General features: G+C 38.7%; 2 protein-coding genes across 2 annotated transcripts; both read right to left on the bottom strand.

Annotated features, from left to right (window-relative positions):
• Window positions 1-9,112: 9,112 nt before the first annotated feature.
• On the bottom strand, window positions 9,113-15,587 carry LOC145576504 (uncharacterized). The gene is made up of 4 exons (XM_081634254.1): window positions 15,419-15,587; window positions 12,649-12,738; window positions 11,589-11,856; window positions 9,113-9,562 (listed from the first exon to the last, which is right to left on the bottom strand). Exons 1-4 carry the CDS (start codon window positions 15,459-15,461, stop codon window positions 9,268-9,270), a joined length of 696 nt encoding a protein of 231 aa, XP_081490380.1. The 5' UTR covers window positions 15,462-15,587; the 3' UTR covers window positions 9,113-9,267.
• A 1,394-nt stretch (window positions 15,588-16,981) lies between these two features.
• On the bottom strand, window positions 16,982-17,689 carry LOC145575378 (protein FAR-RED IMPAIRED RESPONSE 1-like). The gene is made up of 2 exons (XM_081633256.1): window positions 17,482-17,689; window positions 16,982-17,388 (listed from the first exon to the last, which is right to left on the bottom strand). Exons 1-2 carry the CDS (start codon window positions 17,687-17,689, stop codon window positions 16,982-16,984), a joined length of 615 nt encoding a protein of 204 aa, XP_081489382.1.
• Between the last annotated feature and the right edge of the window lie 6,553 nt (window positions 17,690-24,242).

Here is a 24,242-nt window from a genome sequence, read left to right as displayed (position 1 = left end):
TTGAATACTTCTCTTGGAGGTTCTTGATAAACATCCTCACATATTCTTTTTCGGAGGGCACCTCAATCATCCTAGCGGAAGTTTCCCTCCACTTATTAAAGAAAGAAGTAAAGCCTTCATTCTCTTTTTGTCTTAGCATCTCAAGTTGTCTATAATCGGTTTCGACTTGAATGTTACATTTATATCTATCATTGAAAGCGTTTACAATAGCATCCCAAGTAGAGGTTTTCTCTTTATCAAGAGAAAAGTACCATTGCTGACAAACGGTTTCTAAAGATAGAGAAAACACAGAATGAAAAGCTTTCTTATTTATTCCCTTAATATTCATTATAGTTTTAAAGGCTCTTAAATGAAAATAAGGGTTATCCATTGCCTTGAATTTCGGGATGTCGTTGGCATTGAACTTCTGCGGAAGAAGATCCTTGTCCACTGAGACCCCTTGTGAGCTAATGCCTTGGAATCTATAGTCATTGGATAATCTGTTCAAACTTTCTTGCATGAGCTCCATTTGTTGTTGTCTCACAGGGTCATTGATTTGGAGAGTTAGATTCTTCAACATTTCAGCCATGTTAGCCACTTGTCCCTTGAATTCGTTGACTTCTTCCTGACTTGCCATTATCTTCTTAGCTTTCCTTTTTCGACCGAATGGCTTATCAAAAAGTGAGACTTGAACGAGAATGTTGTCCTTGATTAATTGTCCTTCTCTCCTTGACCAAGTACTGTGGAAAGGGAAATTAAGGGATATTCATTGTTAATTATTTGACTCAACTCTATTCAACATGCAATAGATGGAAGAAAGTAGGAAGAATGAATATTGTGATATGGGGAAATCATGTAGAGAATGGAAAGATGATGTAGATGGAGAGATATGAAAAAATTAGGAATAGAACGTACCCCCCAACTCAAATGACGGAAAAATTCGACTCATGCATGAACCTAAGACATGGTCATGGTGACTATATAAAGTGTGTTCTAACACTAGTGAGAGTATGTGACATGCTTTGACTCTTGTGTATGACCATGGGATTAAGTAACTAGACTTAATTAAGGACTTAAACAAGGCTAAAGCCATTAACAAATTAATTAAACTGATTAGCAGACTGTTTAATTAGACTCGTCGTGATGACTCGAGTAAGAATCTGGACTGTCGCCGAAACAACAGAACTGTCGCCACAGTTTGAAGCTTGTCGCCAAATGACAAATCTGTCGCTAGGCGACAAGCAGTAAACTGTGGCGCCACAGCCCAAACTCCTGCGCCATTTCTGGAACATTAATCTGGGACTGTTTCCAGTAATTTTACTCTAAGGGGACATGCCTAAAGTCGTACTAAGTCAGATTAATTATTTAATTAGTCAAATTAATTAATTAATTCATTAATTAGACGAAGTCCTTTTTAGTCATTAGTTGGTTTACTTAGACTTAAACACAAGTCAAACAAACGGTTAGCACATATAAAGTATGCACAAGCAAAGAATGCACAAATAGTCAAGTAGTCACAACATGATGCAATGAGTTTGCAACCTAACCATGGCTCTAGTTCTCTAAAGTTCGGGATATGGGTTAGTCAAAGAGGGTCCATGGTTATGAGTCCGGATGCATCGCGCGGAAGCCTTACCTTTAGAAGGGTTGGCGTGTATGGATGGGACCCCGCAAGTTAAAAACTTGCTTCCACGGTTTGGTGGATTCACAAACTCGGATGTACCCGTCGTTGCCAAGAGCGTTCGATTGGGTAGATGGAGCGTGAACCTCCAGAGGGTTATGTCCATATGTAGAACACATATGGGTTTCAGAAAAGAGAGAAAAACTCAATCAGGAAGTAGAATCGAGCCAACAGTGCTAGAAATGGTCAAAACAAGAAGGCAGAGTTCTGGCTCGGTATTGGAAGAACTTGGCGCCAGACTACAGGGACTTTCGCCGCAAAAGTGCCCTTGTCGCCAGGCGACAGAAGCACTTTACAGGAGACAATACTGTTTTCTAGGCGCTAGTTCCTACATGCCTCAGCAGGTATCTACGTTCTTAGAATTTTCCAGATTTCGCAGCGCTATTTCAATTCTAGTCGTGAAAGATATTTCTCAAATTTCCTACGTGTAAAAATCCTATGTTTTTGACTCATTTCGGATGGTCTATCCAATGAAGACCTTTTTTATGCATATGAAAATAATGTTAATCAAAATTACGCACATGAAATACTTAGAACTTTTCGAGTCTCATCCACTCATTCTAAATCATTGCCGAAATAAATTTCACGAATTAAAATAGAAATCCTCCCCAGCGGAGTCGCCAAAAACTGTAGGAAATATTTCAAGCCATTAACCCCAAACTTGAACCCCACTGTGATCATACGCTTAAGCATGGTGGCGTCCAAAGGAAAGAAAAGAGAGCAAAAGAGTCGCCAACAAGTTCTAGGAACCTGTAAACCGTTCACAAGGTGAAGATTACACCCCTTAACGATCTAGGAGATCGTCAACTCCAAAAGGTCTTGAACCAAATAGGGTTCGGGGATGAGGGTACAAATCCAACCTAAAAGAGATTGAACCTGCCCTAATAATAGGCCTCTACTTTATTCTTCTCGTATTCATGTGCGCTTTCTGACTAACATGCAATCAATAGATTAACCCTAAACCTGTTTATCTATGTTGGTTGAACTTAATGCACAAATAAAACTATTATTGGTGATCACTTGAATTATAACCATATTAGCCCTAAACAAGATTATTAATTATCTTATTAAGCGTGATTACAAGTACAAATTCCCTTTAAACATGCATAAAAGGCGTGATCAAACAATAACAATGAATAAGCATCAAGCAACATGATAATTACAATAATCATAACAATTATAATCATGTTAATAATAAAGCTTAAATATAATAGCAAGATCCTAGGCATGATACTAACAAGATTAATAACAAATCCTAGCATGTCACTAAACAATAAAAATCAAATCTTTAGCCCTAACATGATATTAGAAAAGAGTAAAAGGCACCCTAAACATGATACTAGAAAGCAATAATAACATCCTAACATGATGCTAGGAATTAAACAAATTTAAACATGCTTTCTACAAGAATAGAGCAATAAGATTACATACTTTGATGCCTCGTATCTCTTTCTAATAACAAAATACACGCGTTAGTAACTTCAAGGAAAATATAACATCAAACAATTAAATTAAATAATTAAAATAGAGATTTGGGACCAAACCCTCAGAAATTATAACCTTTCACGTCTAGGGCGAAGGCAACTACGAACTCGGCTAGGTGTGTCTAGATCTCGTGAATGCGGAATTTTGTAAGAGGGAAGGTTAGAAAAAGAGAGAGAAAGCTTCTAGCTTTAGAGAGAAAGATGATTGTTGATTGTAGATTGTATAAAAACGGAGGTTCAGGACCCTATTTATAAGAAAACAGTCAGGAAATAGGTAGAATTTGATAAGGGATAAAACTCCACGCTGTCGCTGCAAAACCAACCTTGTCGGCAGGCGACAGGGCTTGTCGCGTGGCGACAGGCCTATCGTCTGGCGACAGCCTGGATTTCTACGCGCTTTCAACACGGAGTCCACATATGGATCAAAATCGATCTGTAAAGTCCGTATGAAACTAAAATCGTATTTTCCATAAAATAATATTTTATTCCAAATAAAACTTTATCAAAATATAATTATTAATTCTAATTCTATTAGGATTAAAGAGAACCTTCTAGAGAATTCTAGAAGACTATAATCAATTCTAATAACTTTAGGAATAATAATTAACATTGGGCCCTCCCCTAGATCATTGGGCCGCATGTAAAGATCAAACCGGGCCCAGTTTAGTATTTTGGCCATAACTTCCTCATTATTCATCGGAATTGGGCTTATAATATATTGTTGGAAAGTTCTTTGCAAGCCCCATCCAACTACACTATTATTGGACCCTTGTCATGGACTAAACTAAACTGGATTGGCTGTTTTCATAAAATAGAGTTGTTTTCGAAAACAGAAAGAAAGAATTTAATAAAAACCAACCGCAACACGTGACCTTTCACACTTTCACCTTATTCGATAATCATTCGACGCAAAAGGTATTCATCACTGGGTTTGGTTTTGGGGAGACACATTTGGGTGTCTACAACTTGTCACCTGACCGGCTGAGGAATCTCCCAAGCGCAGCCAGACAACCGGTAAGCCTCTGATCTTCCATGACAAAGCGGGGTGACTTCATGTTAATCACTGCCTGTATCTTCTCGGGGTTAGCCTCTATCCCCCTTTGATCAATCAGGAATCCGAGAAACTTCCCAGACTCAACACCAAAAACACACTTCTTGGGATTTAACATGACATTATGCCGCCTGAGTGTGGTGAAGGTTTCTTGGAGATTATCAAGGTGATCTGCCTCTAGCTTGGATTTGACTATCATGTCATCGATGTACGCCTCTACATTCCTCCCAATCTGATTAATGAAGATTGTATTAATCATTCGTTGGAAAGTAGCTGGCGTATTCTTCAAGCCAAACGGCATCACCGTATAGCAGAATAACCCCTGATCAGTGACGAAGACCGTCTTCTCTTGATCTTTTTTCCACAGGGGTATCTGATGGAAGCCGGAGTAGGCATCCATAAAACTCATCAAGGCATGCCCGGCTGTAGAGTCGACCAGACTGTCGATCTTTGGAAATGGGTAACTGTCCTTTGGACATGCCTTGTTCAAGTCAGTGTAATCAACACACATGTGCCAAGTACCATTCAGCTTCTTTACAAGTACCATGTTCGCAACCCAATCAGGGAAGTTACATGGCCGAATGAACCCGGCATCTAACAGCTTTTTGAACTCAGCAGCTGCCGCCTGACTTCTTTCCTCGCCATGATTTCTTTTCTTTTTCCGGATGGGCTTCTTTTTTGGATCCACGGCGAGTTTGTGGACAGCGAGATCCGGGCTAATGCCTAGCATCTCTTCCACTTCAAAGGCAAAAATGTCTTTGAATTCTTTCAGCAGAAGGTGCAAGTCTGCACCAAGCCTTTCAAAGGCAGCCGTCCCCACCTTAACAGTTCTCTCTGGTCAGATGTCGTCCAGAGGAATATCAACATGCTCCCAGCCGGCTGGGGACGGAGATCATCTGACCGTTCCCCGATCAGTGATTGCTATTTCTTCTCTTTCTTCACCTCCACCAGCTGGTCAGTTTTTCTTTTCTTTGCGGTTGCTGGAGGGGGTGAATCAGGGTCCTTGATGTCGTCAAGGTCTATTGGCTCCTTCGGCTGACCGGCTGCAGCAGCAGTCGGCTTGACATCTGAGAGATAACATTCCCTGGCCGTCTTCTGATCCTCGTTGAGGGAGCCATCAGAGCCATCATCCTTTTCATACTTGAGATGCATGAGAGCTGGGATGATGACGGCCTCGCACTCGTTTAGAGTGGGTTGGCCAAGAATAATGTTGTAGGCGGTCAGCTCTTTAACCACCAGGAACCGGACGACCATGTATCGCCCTTTTCCCTTCCCCCCCAGTTGGATGGGTATATCGATTTGTCCGACTAGGTGCACGACCCCTCCGCCAAAGACAACTAATGGATGGGAGACGTCGCGCAGATTGTCCCGCTTGTAATTAAGAAGGGACAGACACTTGTAGCTGATGAGATCAGAGGAGCTACCTGTGTCTATTAGGATCCGACCAACCAACTGGTTAGCGACCTTACATTCAATGACGACTTGGTCGTCATGCGGTCGGCGAACTTTGCCTCGATCCTTCTCAGTGATGAGGACATCTGGGAATGTCCCGCTGGAAGACGCCTGTCCATCATCAACTGAATGGATCATTCATGATCCTTGGTGCCCAAATGGTCGGGCCACCACATGCGAATCCGGCTGCTATTGTGTAGACCGGATCCTTGTCAGTATCCGAGCAACTAGTAGGCTGGACAGTTTTTGACGACTACCCCGGATTCGCCTTAAAAGTCGCTTTGGACTTCAAGACATAGGACTTCAGCAAGCCCTTGTCAGCTAGACGATCCAACGTCCGCTTGAGACTATAGCAGTCGTTGGTGTCATGGCCCACTTCCTGATGGAAGTGGCAGAATTTATTCTTGTTTCGCCACTGAACGGAACTCTTCATAGGATTCGGCTTCTCAATGGTCAGCCGGTCCTTCACCTCTGTAAAGATGGTGTAACAGTCTTTATTGAATTCATACCCTTTCTTTTTGGACGGCTGATTAGGTTCCTTAACCACCCAAACTTCTTTTCTCTTTTTGCTCTCTTCAGCTTTCTGAGCCGGCTGAGCAGACCGACTCTCTTTTCGCTTGTCAAGTTTCTTGGAGTCCGACTGATGGCTGGACGAGCAAAGGTCGGTGGCTTGAATAAAGCTCTCCGCCTCTATCAACGCCTCTTGAAGGGTGAAAACCCTCTTCCGGACGAGGTCGAACTTAAAGGTCGACCCGTCCTTCAAACCCTTGAAGAAGTCTGTATAGGCTACCTCGTTAGACAGCCCTTGGATTTGAATTCTCACCAGGTTGAACCACCTGACATAGGAGCGAAGTCCTTCTCTATCTCCTTGTCAGATGGTGCTCAAGTCGAGACTTGTTTTCTTGGCAGGGATGTTCATCGAGAAGTTGGAGGCAAACAGGAAGGCAAGCTTCCTAAAGCTGTCAATACATCCGGCTGGTAGGTTGCCAAACCATTATTGGGCAATGCCCTTCAATGTAGCCGGGAAGCACCGGCACCGGCACCACATAACATCCTCCAACCCCTGCATGTGCATAAGGTTGGAGTAGGCCATGAGGTGGTCCTTAGGGTTGGTGGTACCATCATAGGCACCTACCAATACATTCTTAACCTTGGCCGGCTGTGCGGTCTTGGTTATCTCCTTGGTGAACGCAGAAACTTGTTCACTAAGTTTGAGCAGACGGAGCTACCAGTCCAAAGGCTGGACATTGTATGCCGCCTGACCCCCAAAAAGGGGCGGCTGCATGAAATGAGGAGAATATGGACCGTAGACCATTGGAGGTACGTACGGTGCATTCCCAATCATCTGAGGGCCAGAGTGGATGGTATTACCGCCTGCATGGCTCTCATGCAAGGATTGGATATTCCCTGTAGATGTGTTTTTGAAGTTGTCTGGAAAGCTCGAAGTAGAGGCTGACTCAGACAGCTGCTGACTTCTCCTGCGCTCGATGATTTGCCGAGCGTCAGGGGTAGATTTTTCTTTACCCACCGGTTGATCCTCCCGGCGGGGATTTCTTGGACCCGTCTGGGGCAGGAGGATCTTCGACCAGTCAATGGCAGGTGCAGCCTTGTCCTTGGGGTGCGGAGTAGGCTGCCTGTCTTTGAGTGATTTCTTCCTCGCAGTTCGAGGAGACTTCTTGGCCAGCTGACCCTTGCTAGAGCCAGACGTTCTCTTTTCGATCAGGTCCTTGATCTCACCTTTGAAACTCGTCATGAATTTCATGAGCTCGTCTATGATGACTGGAGCCTGACCTCTTGCCGACTGGGTTTCCCCTTCCGGCTGACCAAGGGGCCTACTGATACCCGCCTGGCTTTCACCTCGTTCCAGAGTGTCTCTAGGGTGGATGCGCTTAGTGATGAGAGAGCCATCTTTGGCAATGTATGTTTCGACTTGAGGATCATCATCCTCATGGTCTGTAAAGACCTCCGGTTGGTCCTTAGGGTCGTGAGGCGGTACAGACTCTTGAACCATCCTTGAGGTACTCTCCCCACAGACGGCGCCAAATGTTGTGGGTGTTTTTGTCCCTCGGGAGAGTTACGGCTCGAAGACTGGTTGCACGCGGCCTGTACCTGCAAAACAACAGAGACTCCGGGGGATGGGAGCTCCGCCTCCGACGGTCAAGTTAGTACTTGAATATGAGTAGGAGAAGGTGCGGAAAAATGAAATGAAATCTTCTCGGATTCCGAGATCAGGTGCTTCTCTGATGTAAGAGAATGTAGGGTATGCTGTAATAAATTGTAGATGCCCCAAAAATTGGGGAATCTCCCTATTTATAGGGTCATTGGGAAACGTGCCCCTAATTAGATCACTCTGACCTAATTCTGCTGGGCTGCGCCATATTACGGTTTTATCTGGATTTGGGCCATTGAAGGCCGCCTTTTTCTCCCAAGTTCTAGGAAGGACACGTGTCAAATGGAGATTGGTCTAATTCGGACCAACCAGAGTATGACACGTGTCAAGACATGATTGACCCACGTGGCATGGATAAAATTACCCAAAACAAATTCTATTTTTTTTTCTTGGTAAGTTATTCTTCAAGCAAATTAGCTTGACAAAGCTAATTTGCTTAACCAAGCTAATTGCATTTTCTAGCTTAAATGGTCAAGCTAATGGTTAGGAATTATTTAATATTGCAAGCAAGTCCCTACCTACACCCATTGGAGTTACTGACGTTGGCGAAATTAATTCAGTACTCAATGGAGCTTTCTTATGTTAAAGCATGGGCATGTGGGACAATAATGGGCGTGGTACCCAAACCCAATTTGTACGAAATACGAGTCGGGTTTAAATTTGTAGCTTAGAGGGAATTTGGTTGAAGTCTATCGATAAGTTTCTATTCACTTTATCTTAATTTTGTTGAACTAATATTATTTTTATTGAACTGAAATTATATCTATAACTTTTACAACAGGAATGATAATAATTTCAGCAAAAATAATTTTAGTTCAGTGAAAAATAATTTCAGTTCAACAAAAATAAGATGAAGTGAACATGGTCTTAAATCTTAATCCAATAATTAGACACTCTTGGCCATTTAGGCACAAGATAACACAAATTCAAAGCTTAAATATCCCACTCATTGCCACCCAAATCAGTTTCAGTAAACCTAATAACTAATCCAAATAACCCAAATTGCCCCCTCATCTCAACATGCACAAAATGGTTTTCAGAAATTTCTATTGATAAAATTTCCACGAATCTTCTCTCCTATAACATGACTCACATTATAAGCATCTCTATTTGTGTAGATTTACATATAGTTAAGCACTTAAGCATCTCCATCTCCATCTCCATCTCCATTTCCGCCACCATAATCTCAACTGTTTTGCTCTATAGAGTATAACTAGCCTGTTGCACTTGACATAAATTTTTCAAAGGATTTAAGTTAGTGATGACTTGAGCTAAATGTACTCTTATGAAGAAGATTTTGAGGATCGAACTAGCAAAGAACTTCCATTTACGAGGTAGCCAACACCATGTCACCATAGCATACACAAGGGTAGTATAAATCAAAGAAGTTAAATTGGTCCGTGAAAATTACAATGTGAGGGGTGTTTGTTTTACAAAGGAGGTAATGAAATCATTCTGAATCTGAATCATTCCTTCTCTTCTTCTTCTCCTCCTTGTGACGTTTCCTCTTGTCATTTGAGTCATGAGAATAATGTTTTTCATGCTTTTCACGCTTCCTGTGCTTTCTTTCTTCGTGCTTCTCACGTTTCCGCTCATCATGCTTTCTCTTCTTCCGTCTACCTTCCTCATCTGACTCCTGTTTATCCAATTTCTCAGAAGCCTCAGGAAGACCCTTATCCGTCTCAGCAACAGCATCCTTGGCACCAGGCAAAACAGTAGTTGATGCCTCCATGATAAGAGGAGCTCTGTATTAACAAGGTCAGAATAATTGTTAAGATGGTATAACGCAAATACTCAAAGGTGAAACTTCAAAATGAAATGATTCATAGCTAGATTGCCAAGAACAAAATAAATATGAAGACGATAAAATTCAAATGTGAAACTTCAAACAGAAACACTATTAACAGTGTTGGTTAAATATGTGTGCACCAAGAAACAAGTGTAAAGTTACAGCAGAGCTCTGGGGAAATCATGAGTTCAAAACTTAGAAGAGACTACAATATCTTCCAACAAAATTCACGCATTCTACAATCTACATATAACAACCTGATGTCAATATAACTCGGCATCCTTCAACCATGCGACAACTCTTTGTTTTCCTCATAATCCCATAATGTGTTTGAAGATGCAGATGCACAGGAAATCAATTGACTAAAACCCAAAACTAAATGTAGATTTTTATAGTCAGCAAACTGCACCTTGGTAAAGCAAAGTTCTAGGCTAAAAAACTGCAGATGCACTAGAAATCAATTGACTAAAATGCTGCTTCACAAGGTAATTGTCAAATACCCTAGTCGACTTACAGCAGAACAAGTAACGAAGAGACCGCAAAATTTGAATGGCCCAAGTAAATGTCTTCATGTAATCATGCCATCAGAGAAGCATGCTATACAAACACTAATTTCTGTTTTCCTTTCTTTATACTCCCTAGTTCCTCCATCCCAGACCAGATTATTTTGAACACTTTCCATTTTCAGCTGTACCTCAATAGTCTAAAAACTTCCTTGTTAGATAATTTTCTACTGTCTAACAGTTATTTCTTACCTTTATTTTGGGCCACTATCTTTTTTCAAATCTACCTTTCCATAAAAATAACTTTATAAATACCCCCACTAACTCCAATAACTTAACTATTAAAACAGCAACTGATAACTCAATAACTTATCAGATAAAACTCTCTGCAATGAGAACTGTTGTGGTATGGAAGGAGTATTTATTTTCCAGCAAAATTACACTCAGTGACACCAACTTTGGATGTGTTACATTCACTGAAAAAAAACAAAAACAAAAACAAAAACAAAATTAAGACAATGATGTGGGACCCACTTGCTGAAAAGTTGATTTTCCAAGTTAACACTTTAAGTATTTCTTACTGTAATAAAAGATGAGAAAATAATTGTAATGAGTTAAATTACCACCACCCAAAATCACACACACACAACCAAACAAAGGAAAATGTAATTTTTAAAATACTTTGTTCGGGTGAGCCCCAGTTTCTCTTCTTGAGAAACATTAAGTGTTTCTCAAATGGCAAGAATTGTAAATAAAAGCAACTTTATCAATATTTTATTTATTTTTGGGGTGCTGACTCACCCCTTTCCCTCCTTCCCTTCTTTCTACTACTTCCTTCTTCTAGCTTCTCAACGAGACAATGGTGGAATCTTTACCATGATTTTAGACAACAACCCAACAACACGACAGAGACGAACCCCAACCAACCATCTCGACAGCCCTTTCCAGCGGCTTTGCCACCGAATTCTACGAAAACCCTAAGGAAGTGGAGAAATAAAGGGCATTGTTAACCCTAGATGGTAGGTGTTTTTCGTTTTTTTATTTAACCTCAAAAGCTGCTTCAATGGTGCAGAGAAAGGTGCTTGAATGGAGGAGAGAAGCTGCTTCAATAGTACAGCCAGAAGTGTAGTAATTTGTGCAAATGGAAAAGAAAAATAGAAAATTACAATTTTATCCCTGCTTTATTAGTCAAAAAGACAAAGTTAACCCTATAAGATACATTCCATGTTTATCAAGAAGAGAAACATGGATTTACCCATTTTGTTCCGTCCTTGTCACACAAAAGATTCAAGTTAAGAGAATATATAGTTACAAGTTCACAACCAATATGCCAAAACTTTCCAATGATATCCAATAATACGAGCAGAACTTATCAAAAGTTAACTCTAAATGCTTCATGACTGTATTAAGGCAGATACAATATCATACAAAAGATATTAGAAAATTAGTCAAAATAAATTTGAAATGCCAAACTCATACCTGGCAAAACCAAGTCCTTGAACCTTTGCAGCTTCAGCATGACCACCTTCCAAATCTTCAGCAGTTGATCCACGCTTGACAAGTTCGGAAAACTCATGCTTATCAAGACGATTTCCTTTTGGTCGGTCAGAACGCTTTGGAGCTAAGCCTAGAGCTTCTCTCATTGACTGCTCCTCTTCTTCTTTGATCCTCTGAATCTCTGCCTTTAAGGCATCCTGTTCAACACCCTGAGAATTCTTGTCCTTGGTGTACCAAAACAAATCTTTGCCTGTTCAAGTTATAAGTTACAAACATTACAATTGAAAAATCTCAGAGCAGCGCAACAACGCATAATACATAGATTTTTAAAAACTATTAATCTTTTTTTTTTTTTTAATTCAAGTCTTGATCTGAGAAACAATATTTCATTACTCCCTCTGCTTCATTATGTATAGGTTGAGTAGAGTGTTGTAAGAGAAGAAGAATTAGAAGAAAAAAAAAGGTTAGTTGGAACATTGCAAGTAAAGTGAGAAAAAGTAGAATGAAAATAAATTATAAAAATGGCCATATAACCTATATAAATTGGAATAAAGTGTGATCATTAATTTGAAACACCCATTTTAAGAAAGCATAACCGTTATAATAAAAAAAAGAGGGAGTATCTGATAGCATTAGCCAAAATATAGCATTTCATCCTACTTAAAAATTTCTCAGTGCAAACTTAAGTTTTGTAAGGCATCAGCATAGTTAACCAAAGTTATAGCAGTTGGCATAAAATCACTAAATAAACAGTCCTGAGCTTGCAGACTGAAAGAGTAACAAAGAAATATAGGGTTATCCTTAAATATGAAGACAACACAATAAAGATAGTTGAAATAAGTTTAAACTGAGCCTTGAATAAATGCAAGCACCAAATCCACTATATAAGATTTTATATAAATAATAATAATAAATAATAAATAAAAAATAAATAAATAAACAAAAAAACATATTCTGCACCCACTGAGTGACCCAGGTGCTTAACAGCCTTAACCTACATAAAAAAAAAAAAAAAATAAATAAAAAAAAAAAAGAAAAAAACCTTTTTGCCATCTCCCAACAGGAGCCTTAAGACTGTGACCAAGGTAATTTTCTCTGTGTTTATCAACCTTCACATCATCCCACTTGAATTCTGAAAAAGAACAACAGCCATAAATTTCCATTAGATAAAAAATACCATATAGTGTTGAAAACTAATCAAACAATAAAATAAACACAATACTCATGAAACCAATTCATAATTTCAAAAAATAGAATGCATAAAATCATATGTTTATCACTCCCAAAATGAAACCAAACGAAAGAAAGAGAGAGAGAGTCTCTGCAACCATTAGACAGTTCAGGACATTTATCGTTGAGGCAAAGTTCTATCGTGAAGTCACAGCTAAAGAAAGTCTACATTAGGCAACATACCAAAGCTAAAGTCAAGACTATTCTAACTAACTCAGTTCCAAAGTCCAATCCTGAGCCCCCTATTGAAAGTCCCACTTTCATAGTGATCATTTACATAAATGGTGATACCATTAAAACATAGAATATCTTGCGAGCCAATTCAAACCATCTTACTGTACATGACCATCTGGTAAAAAAATTGCTTTCTAAAGTTTCCTGTTATCTTTAAAGGATCTTATCAAAATGTCTACATATAATAATATTGACAGAAAAAATGATCAGCACAATTGGGGTCCCACATCAAAAACTGTTCTAACTATTAGCCCCATAGTTTACAAATTTCAGCCACCCTTGTTATTCCCATTTCCAATCATAAGCATTTTTTGAATAACTGTTATCTACTTGCCAATTATTGGCCACATAAAACAGAAATTTTAAGCACTGTAGATTTATGTGTTGGCAATATTTAGGGGAAATAAAAATATGGACAACAATACTCCAAACCCAGCAAATGACAATTTGTAACACGGTTGCCTTGATTACAACCACAATAAAATTTCAAAGATGGGGGAAGTAGTATAAATACAAATATAATATGTAAATACTAAATCGACATTGAGAGGTTACATGTTTTAATTAGAGAGAAAAATAATCAAAAACCATCATACAAATAAACTTTATACTTAATTAGAGCGGCATAATAAAGGAAAGTTATCAATATTTCCTATAATTAATTGATAGCACACTAAAGCTATCAATTAGTTGAGGTATTTTCTTCAAAATAAAGATAATTGAGGTATTTCAAGTTCGGTAAGGGATGATATTTGGGTGGGTGGGAGCTGATCTTGGGGATGGTTAGGGTAAGATTTGGGTGCTTTTATATGGTATGAAAGGGCAGCATTGCTGGTGGGATTGCAGTGGTGACGCGGTGAGGGTGGTCATGCTAGTTGGGCGACGTGACTGTGATTAGGTGGTGGTGGTTGAGCAGTGGTGTATGGGTGGTTCATAAAAGGGGATGGAAATACCATTTCGGGGTAATGCAGATGGTAAATGGAATGATTAAAATGGCATTACAAACAACAACAAAGGGAATTAGTCTAGCTAATTTTCTTTCCTATGATAATACCCCATACCAAACAGCCCCTAAGGGTTTAACATTCGATGGCACATCGAAAAGCAAAATGAATTCTCTGGTTTTGACACACTTGACACTACACAATTTCTTCCTCTTGTGTTGTGACTATGGAACTTTCCTAAAATCACGGGTGTGAAGAAGAAAGTAATTGATGACAACAAACCAATTTTTTTGAAGAGTCTCACTGCACTTACACGAACACTCCGTGCATCAAAGGATCTTTCTCAACGGCAAATGTTAGACTCATACCTCATCCAAACCTATATTATTCCATATTGCCATCAAACCTACTATCAACACCAATCAATGAAAGCTATTCAGTCCCCACTGTAAAATGAATCTTGGTCTTACCTCCATATCTCCGATTAAAAGTCTTTTAAGAAGTGATACTGACTTCAGTAGATCGAATAGGAATTGAGATACATATATACATCAAAATTACTGTCAAATAAAAACTGATGACGTATTGCAAGCAAGTGGCAACGCAAACTAAAATTAGAAAGAGAGACAAACACTAAGATATAAAACCGGAGAGTGACAGAAAAACTACTCTATCCATACACGGGAACCATCCACAAACGTAACTCTGAAAAACCCTAACATTCCTCTCCAACAAATGGAAACTATCGCCAATTTCAGAATCCCCAGCTTAAATAATCACTAAAAACCTAAATTTTATTAGCACCTCATTTCTCAGAAAGACACAAATTTAAATTCCAATTCAAAATTCGTAAATCAGACATCGTCTTGAAACCCAAAGATACCAGTAATTCCCAAATTTATCCTATAATCTCACCGAAAACTCAGTTTCGATCAAAATACCATTTTTTTTTTAAATTCCTAATTTAAAAGGAAAAATAATCCACTCAAATTTTGTACCACCCTACGGAAAAATAATTCAAACAATTACAAAAATGAAGTACAGATTCTACAAATATTAAATACTTAATCGTATAATTTCAATTAATCGAACCACTTAGGAAATAACCCAATAATTCTAAAGTTGAAAAAAAGGTCAAAAACATATATTGAACAACAAAAACACCAACAATAAAAAAAAAATCACAAAGCTACTGTAAATTGAAACCCATAAAAGAGGATTACTAAATAAAATCAAAGACGACTGAAATTCCTCAAGAAATAAGCTAATCGAACCTACTCACGAAATGATTACAAGAATCAGAACAATAACAAAATTCATGATTTCAAAGATTGTAAAGTATGAAATGAACAAAAATCGCCATTAATTAAACGAGAATAAGGGATAAAGAGATGATGAACTTACGATCTCGGCCACCGCGAACGCCGCCTCTGGTGGGATGATACATCCTTTAAACGGCTTTGCTTCTACACCGTCCTTTTTGGCGTGGTAAAACAGGAGAGTAGGGAGGATTAAAAAGTTTAAGGGACGGTGCACCCAGATGCACGAGGCACGACAATATACAAGTAGATGGTCGAGGGAGGTAGAGCGGTAAATTCGGGTAAATAGATTGGGCACGATTAAGTCGTTTTGGTTACTTTTTTTTTTTGTTTAAAGAATAAGTCATACTAAATGGGCAAGTTCATGTTCATCTCCGTAAGAAATGAAATTAGTTTATCATGGATCATATTTGTCATTTAACAAGTTAGTTAGAAGGTTTATTTCTGGAATGCGAAATTTTCACAGAGTAGCTAACGTCCATTATATGTTTGACTAACGATCTCGCAAACGTTCCATTAACGAAATCCTGGAAGTGAGAGAAAACACCCAAAAATCAATGGTGGTGAAAGTCATACGGAGTAAGCTGTTTGGTGATTTCTCGGTGATCGTGCAGTTTGTCGAAGTTTGGTGACGGTGTATGAGGGGTTTACACCGGTGGAGGTTTTGCTACCTGACGTGTGGTGGGCTAGGCTGGTGAAGGGTGTGGGAGCTATTTGATCGGCAGAGGTTTGCCATCTACTTGACTTGTGGAGGGGTTGCGAGGCAGTTGTCGGTGGAGCTATATGACTTGAATCGTCGCGATTCAATCACTTCCCTTAAGGATATTCTTAACACTATTGCAATTTTTCGATTTTGGACTTGTTTGATTGTTAGGTTGAATGATACCCTAATTCAAATTTAACTTGAATGATACCCTTAGTAAAATTGTTTGATTCTCGATTTAGGTTGATATGTAATGTAATCGAACTTGTTTGATTTATGAGTCTTGTTGATATATGTTGTAATTGGTTGAAATAAGTTTAGCTATACTGTAAAATTTAATTAATGGTGTTGTTACTGCATTGAATTAATTCATTGTTCCTTTGCCATATTGAAATATACTATTAATGTGTAAGATTACGTTTGTTTGTTGCTGAAGTTTATATTGTAATTGAATTCCTACCCGAACTTGGTATTGTAAATCAAATGGACCATATGTATCTTACTTATGTATTTGAAAATTGTCCATATGCAGTTTAGTTTGCAGCTAATAGGGTAACAAGGATAATTTCTTCGTTAGATGAAGGTTGTGTATTGGAAAAGAGGTGAGTGTCATTGTTATAAAATGTAGTTCAAGTTTCATTGATCACGTGAAATGTGTAAGATTGTGTAGTTGTAATTTTTGGATATTGTTTTTTCAACAAGCTAAGAATGTAGTATTTAATACTAAAAGGAAAGTATTGAGCGGGGGAAGTGTTTATGGTATGGTTAAATAATAGAAAATGAAAGGTACAGAAGACTGCTTACATAACACATTTTTCAAGTCTGTTAGGAAATTTCCTTAGGATATGCCATATGCACCATCGGTGGTGTTTATTAGGCGTAATTTCAGCTAAAGGCTTCCTCATTGCGGTTGCTTAGTCAGTGAGAATAGCAACGGGAGCTTTGTTACCCATGCAAGATAACCATTGTTGGAATATCCAACGAAAAAGTGTTACGGTCTTCATGGGAAACGAGAGCACAACCTGATAAAATGGACTGGCCATGGTGATTCACTCCCACAAAATTAACAAACGATAGCTCGTACTCATTTGTGAGATATGTGGCATCAAAACACACCATGTCTCCAAATTCCTCATACGCAACCCGACTTCTCGCATCAACCCACAACACATCCTTTAGACGACCTTCCTCATCCAACCTACGGACATGGAAAAACTTTTGATTGTCGGCCTGCATATAGTCAAAGTAATCCATCATTGCTTGTGCATCTCCCCTAACCATCTTTAGGTGCCTTTGCTTGTAAACCTCGTGCTGCATATCCTTCACATTTAGCAAATTATCATTCTCCGTGCCTAGACGACAACCACAAATTTGCAACACGGGAACACCCTCCTCTTAATAATTAAGTAACCTCTTTCGAACAATTGAGGTCATCTTCTTCATACGATACTCTTTCACCAAATTAGCCATGCTTGGTGAAAAAGTACGAGTATGTTCCGATTCTATAGTTTTCAAAACCCATAGGCCATCACTTGTAACACTCACATAAATCCTAGCTTTGCAGAAACATTTTTTGGATTTCCATTTACCACGTGCAAGCTCAGCCTCACCAATGACACCATTCACATTTCTTGCAAAGCCACCAACATCCATTAACTTGGCCCATTATTTTGCCTCCCGCTTCGCCTTATATCTAGCAGACCCTACACCTCCATGTGATCCCCCTTCTCTGTTTTGTATTGGTATAGCACCTTGCACCCTGCAAACCCTTAATCCACACTACTTGGAGTGCTTAAGTAAGGAATGTTGTAATTAAGAATATAGGTTTAAGGCTTAGAATATGAGAGAGAGAGAAGAGAATTGTTTTTGGTGTAGAAGAGAGGAAGAGAGAATGATTTGGTGCCCCCAAACTGTAGAAATGAGGTTTGTATTCATAGAGGAGACGAACAGGGGGACTCCACGGTACCCTAGAAGAGATAAAGCCGTAGAAAAAAACCCTAATTAAGCACCGTGACACGGTGTGTGTACCGTGATGTGGCACTAAACACCGTGCCATGGTATTGTCTACCGTGACACGATCAAAAGTACCGTGTCGCAACAGATAATTTTGCCAAAAATGCGGCTAAGTTCAGAAAACGTGTGAGGTTTTGTACGCAGAAAGCACACAGGAATTTCACGTGTCACGGTATGTGTGCCGTGACACGACACATGATACCGAGACGCGGCGCAGTCCACCGTGGCACGGTATTGCATACCGTGTCGCGATGCACAGTTTTCCTAGATTGCATCCAAATTCGTAAGCGCGTGAGAAAATGCGGAAAAAACATGGGAAAAACACCGTGACATGGTGAAGAATACCGTGTCACGGCAACAAGCACCGTGCCACGTCAGCTTTTGCCGCAACGAGGCGTTTTAGCTGCTACACGGTAATTCCAGTTTTTTATGCGTTTTAAAACTATGATAACTTTTGATTCGTAACTCGGAATAAGGCATATAATATATCATTGAAAATATTATCAAGTCTAATTTCCAACCCAATTAGAATCAGGTCAAAATCATTCGTAGATTTTAAGATATGGTCGTTTTAGTGAAACGATGTCGGTTTTGGGCCGAGTTTAGTATTTTGCTCATATCTTTTTCGTTTTAAATCGGAATTGGGCTTATGATATACCGTTGGAAAGCTTATTAACAGGCCTATCCAACCAAATTACATTTGGATCAAAATTATAGGTCCACAAAATCAGTTCAGCTCGGTTTAGTGATATGGATACGAAAAGTGGAAAGTAAGTTACGGTGTGGGGAAATGGGCTAAGAATTGAGTTGGTTTATAAAATGTATTGAATTGAACATGGATTTAAGCACTCCAAAGATTAAATACTCAACCCAAGTAATAATGGCGGTGAAAGGTTGTTTGTCATCGGGTTTGGTTTTGGGGAGACATTTTTAGGTGTCTACAGAAGCCCCCACTTTGACTTAGTTTATAGAAACGTCAGTTTCGAAAACGATAGTCAAAGTAGTCGATAGAGACGGAGAATGATTTAAGACGTTCTGCTATCCTAAATCATTCTTTGTATGCCGATACCTGCAGAAAAATGTTAGTTCCACAGATAAAAGAGTAGAGATAGAATGCTTATCTGTCACCAGTGTATCGGTGGCAAATATGTTCGATGGTATCTGAAACTAGTGTATCGATGGAAAATGAATTTGGTAGTTTTCTATGCCTGAAGAAATCCATCGGATGAAGATTGCTGTGTTATTTTCCATGCTTGAGGAATGTTGATAAAATCACTGACTTCTTCGCCTTGAGAGGTGGCAACAACTGACAATTTTCCATGCCTGAGGAAAAACTTGTCTGATGATGATATTGCAAGTCTCTGTGTGTATCGAGAACCTTGCGCTGTGAATCGTCTTCGCTTTGGGAGATGATCACTAAAGTTTGAAAAATGATGATGTTTCGATTGTCCCCGAACGTGGGCTGTAGATGGTTCGCTTGTCCCCGAACGTGGGCTGTAGATGGTTCGCTTGTCCCCGAACGTGGGCTGTAAGTGGTTCACTTGTCCCAGAATGTGGTCTGTAAATGAGACCTACAAAATGAAATTTGCCAAGGGACTCGTATATACTGTGAATTACTTGACCAACTGACTTGACCAAGCTTGACATGACATGACATGACATGTGTATGACTTGTGATTGTGTGTATATGTGTATTGAGTGAGTGTGTGCGCAGACACAAGCAACCGAAAATGCAAAAGCAAAAAAAATTTCGTTATGTTTGTCATGAGATGAGTGGAGGGTACTGACTTTCTCCCGAAAAAGAAAGACGTGAAAAAAAAGTTTTGTTTTCGAACTTCCCTCGTTGAGAAAATTTTTGCAAAAGTTTTTGAACTTCCCCAAAAGAAAAGACATGTAAAAGGGGAAGAAGTTTTAAACTTCCTTGTCGAGCAAATAGAGAAAAGCAAGGTAAATCGCATGAATATTCTATTTGTCGCATTGAATTGCTTTTCTTAAAGATATTGTATGCATGATGAATGTTCTTAGGCCAGGATGCTAAGGACAATTACATCATGTGACACAATAGATGAATGAACTTAGGTCATGGAGCTAAGCATCATATATGGTGTAAAGAAACAATCTTGAACATCACATAGATTAAAAGCTAAGCACATATATAAATGAAGTGATTGTTGAGTATTGCATAATGAACATTGCTTAGGTCAAGGAGCTAAGCACAATATGCTTTGTATGATTACAAATCATTGATATATAAATGTTGCTAAGCACATTATGCGATGCGTGAAACAATGAACATTGCTCAGGTCAGGAAGCTAAGCAAGTATGCAATGTTTCTTGTAATGAATATTGTCTAGAAAGATGATGAAACATGCGCGGTACGGAAGCAAGATTTCATGATAAAGGGTTCATAAGGGAAAGATGACATGGTTATGTATCTGTGAAAGAAGTGTGTGAAAGTGATACTAAGGTGAGGCTGCAAAGGCTATGGCGATGGAAAGAGATGTGAGAAGAGTCGAGATGGTGACTCTTTAGGCTAGGTAAGCTAAGTGACGTGGGTTCAAGCCCCCAAGTCTAGCTCTATATGGGTAGGGATAAGCGTTGGAAATGACTCGATCATGTGTGGATATGAATGTGGACATGAATGTGAGTATGAATGTGGTCGCACCTCATTGTGAGGTTACCTACGTATCCGTTAGGAATCAGGCTGTACGTAGCTCTAACCGAACTTTGCACAAGTGTATGTACACCTCAAAGAGGCCTTTCAAGGGTTGTAATGTGGTTAAGCTGATGGTTTAAGGAAGAAAGGGGTAAAAGGCTCAAGACCCGAGAAAAGCCCCCAAGATATGCAATTATGTATTTGAAAATTTAAATTTTGCAAGTTTATTTTTCACTTTTTTTTTATTCTTTTGAATCAATGTAGGCAATCTCGGATAATGCGGTCTATCACTCACTTAGCATTCATGTTTCTCAAGCACGGTACCAACCACTCGATGAGAGACGCAATTCGAGACGTGTTCGTATCCAAGACATTGGAACACTTGACTCTAGACATTGTTTTTTATTTACTATTTGAACTTGCTTTCTGAATGTTACAAAAATTGTTCACCTTCCCATCCCAGGGTTAGGTGAATGTGGGTTGAAGAAATGAAGGCCAAACGTTAGACGAGGCTCAAAATGGTTTGTGAAGAAATTGAGTGTATGTTTGAATAGTTAGTGGAAAAAATAGGTTGCAAAGGTGCCTCAAATCATTGGTGAACCTTGTGTTCGGTTAGGAAATTGATATAATATATATATATATATATATATATATATATATATATATACTTGTGAAAATGATCGAGATATAAAGAATACTCAATTTATTGATGAAAATGGTGAATAAGCTAACAAAATTATCAAATTACAGAAAGGAAAATCTATGCTAGACTTGAATTGGGGAAAGGGAAACTAATAAAAAGAAGAAAGCATGAAATCTCGCGCGAAGGGCTCACCGTGCGCCTTGTCTTCATTACTGCTTGTCACTTCTTATCGCCTGGAGGGACGGGAAGTTTGTTAGCATCTACTAAGTCTTGAATGACGTCCTTCAAATTCCAGCATTGTTCGGTAGAGTGACCCCTTCCTTGATGGTACTTGCAATGGGCATTGGAATTCCATTTGGCGGTCCTTTCTTCAGGTTTTGGGTCTGAAATGGCCCAATAGGTGTGATCAAGCCTTAACCGTAGAGACGATCAAAGGTCGCATCATAAGTCATTCCTAAAGGAGTGTAAGCTCTCCTTTTCTTGGGAAATGGAGTATCAATAGCTAACACTTCATTGAGATCAACTTAGCTTATATTGTTGGTAGTATTTTCGTGCTTAGAAGACGAAGAAGAAGGAAGGTCGTTCTTCTTGTTTTTCCAAGTGTTGTTATTGTTATTACCAGCAATCTTTATTAGCTCGTCCTCGATGTTGATGCCGATACCATATACCGCTTCGAAAGTGTTCAATGGCAGAAATTTGAGATGTTGTCTGTACTTGTAAGTTAGGTTTTGGATGAAGAGGCGAACCATCTCTTTTTCTTTGGGGGGATCTACTAAGAGTGCAGTTGTTTCCCTCCACCTGTTCAAATAAGCTGTAAAGCCTTCATTCTCTTTCTGTTTGAGAATGGAGAGTTCACGCTCAGAAGTTTTTCTTTAATGTTACATTTGTAGCGATTCATGAAACTTTCGGTGACATCTTGCCAAGTTGCAATGTGCTTGGCATCGAGTAAATAAAACCATTGCTGACAAGCATGCTCTAAGGAGAGAGGGAACACCGTAGGAAAGAGTGTTACGTCCAATCCCTTGAGAGCCATGGTCGTTGCAGAGAAGGCCTTCAAGTGGAACATTGGGTTGACGGTAGGCTTAAACTTTGAGATGTCAGCGGTGGAAAACTTCTCAAGGAGTTTGTCCTTGACAGCCAAAGAAGTGGCTGGTTGCTCCACATAGGTGAAGTCTTCAGAAATCTTACTGACTTGTTCCTTGATTTTGTCCATCGCGGCTAGAGTGACATTATTTTGCTCCATGGTGGTGACCTTTGTAGTGAGGGTTTGCATCATGGTAGACAGTGTCTCGATGGATTTGTTGATGATCTCAATATCTTCCTTTGTAATACCCCGTATTTTTAAACTCGTTTTATGAACTATTATTATGTTTTGACTTGAGTACGTCATAGTTTATTAATAATACATATTATTATGTTTTAAAGTGACTTAAAAGAATTTTATTTAGTTTTATTTACGAAAATCATTTGGTTAAAATTATGTTTTATAAAAGATTTTGATATGCAAGCCGGGAATTTAGTAGCCGAAAATAAGATTTTTCTACTTAGAGTATTTCTTTGCTCCAAGACAAAGGACCTAAGTCCATTTCTTACTCCTAAAGCACGACCAAAGTCACAAACTTCCTTTACAAGCTTGAATACATGACCTCCAAGTTGTTGACATCATACATGATGTCAATAGAATGACCTCATAAACTTCCTCTACAAGCTTGAATACTTGACCCCCAAGTACTCAAACTCTATAAATAGAACCAAAGTTCAGCCATTTTAATCCAAAAGTCTTGTGCTCTTAAAGCTCCATCCTTCTTTTCTTCTTTCTTCCTCCCATTTTCGTACTACTTCATCCTGTATATGTTCCATGACATTTTTCAACCACTTCTGATCATTTTTAGCCTTTTTTCTGTGAGACAAAGTTGTTCCTCTCGAAAAATCCTTGAGGTTAGGCTCAAGAATCACCTAATTCGGAGTTATATACTATGAGATATGGTTTCTGCAAGATCTGACTTCTTCTTTTCAACGTGAACATTCCCATGAGCTTTGCTACTTTATATTGTTTTGCGGTTAGTCTTTCAAAACTAATATCTATTTTCAATTTATTATTTTTGTAAGGTTTTATATTTGATGCTTATTTAAAATACTCCATATAATGTTTATTTAGGAGATAGTTCGTGGTTGTAAATCTAGGTGGAATAGTTGTAAAGATAAAGGTACGTACTCGTGGCTAGATCTTTAAATATGTGATTTTATATAAATGTGTTTTATGTTTTGAATGATGAAATATGTTTGAATGTTGAACAAGGATTTATGAATGTTTATGAAATAAATATTGTGAAATGTTTTACTGTTTGATCTTTGGAAATAATTTCAATGTTCAAAAAAGTTGCTTATACACATACTTGAATTCAAATTCATTTTAAAGAACAAATGTTATTGAAATCCCATACATGGGAATTGGAAGGTTGATTTATCAAAGATATATATTGGATTTTTATGACTCCCACTATGCAGAGATAAAATTGAAGACTATGGGCTATGTATGACCTAGTCTTTCCCCTTGATAGCACTATGTAAGGAGTTACTAGCTTGGGGGGTGTGCACACTTAGGTGGAAAAATGGTTTACGAAAACATTGATCTTCCATTTCTATTGGAATCTATTTTGGGAAAGTCGTTGGTTTTGATATGTTGATAATTTTTGGAATGTTTCTAAACGTTTCTAATTGTGAAATTTCTATTTATGGAAGGGTTGAATAATTGTTATTTATGAATGCTAAATCTTACGAAAGCATGTTTAATTAAATAACTTGATTTTACGTATCTAGCATTGGTATGTACTTAGCGTTTTTGCTACTACGTATTTCTCTTTTATTTTGGCTTGGCCATTAGTTACCATTAT

This window comes from Chenopodium album, chromosome 13, assembly GCF_948465745.1.
Source record: "Chenopodium album chromosome 13, dcCheAlbu1.1, whole genome shotgun sequence".
In the NCBI taxonomy this organism is placed as follows: Eukaryota; Viridiplantae; Streptophyta; class Magnoliopsida; order Caryophyllales; family Amaranthaceae; genus Chenopodium; species Chenopodium album.
This window is presented reverse-complemented; position numbering and strand designations above follow the sequence as displayed.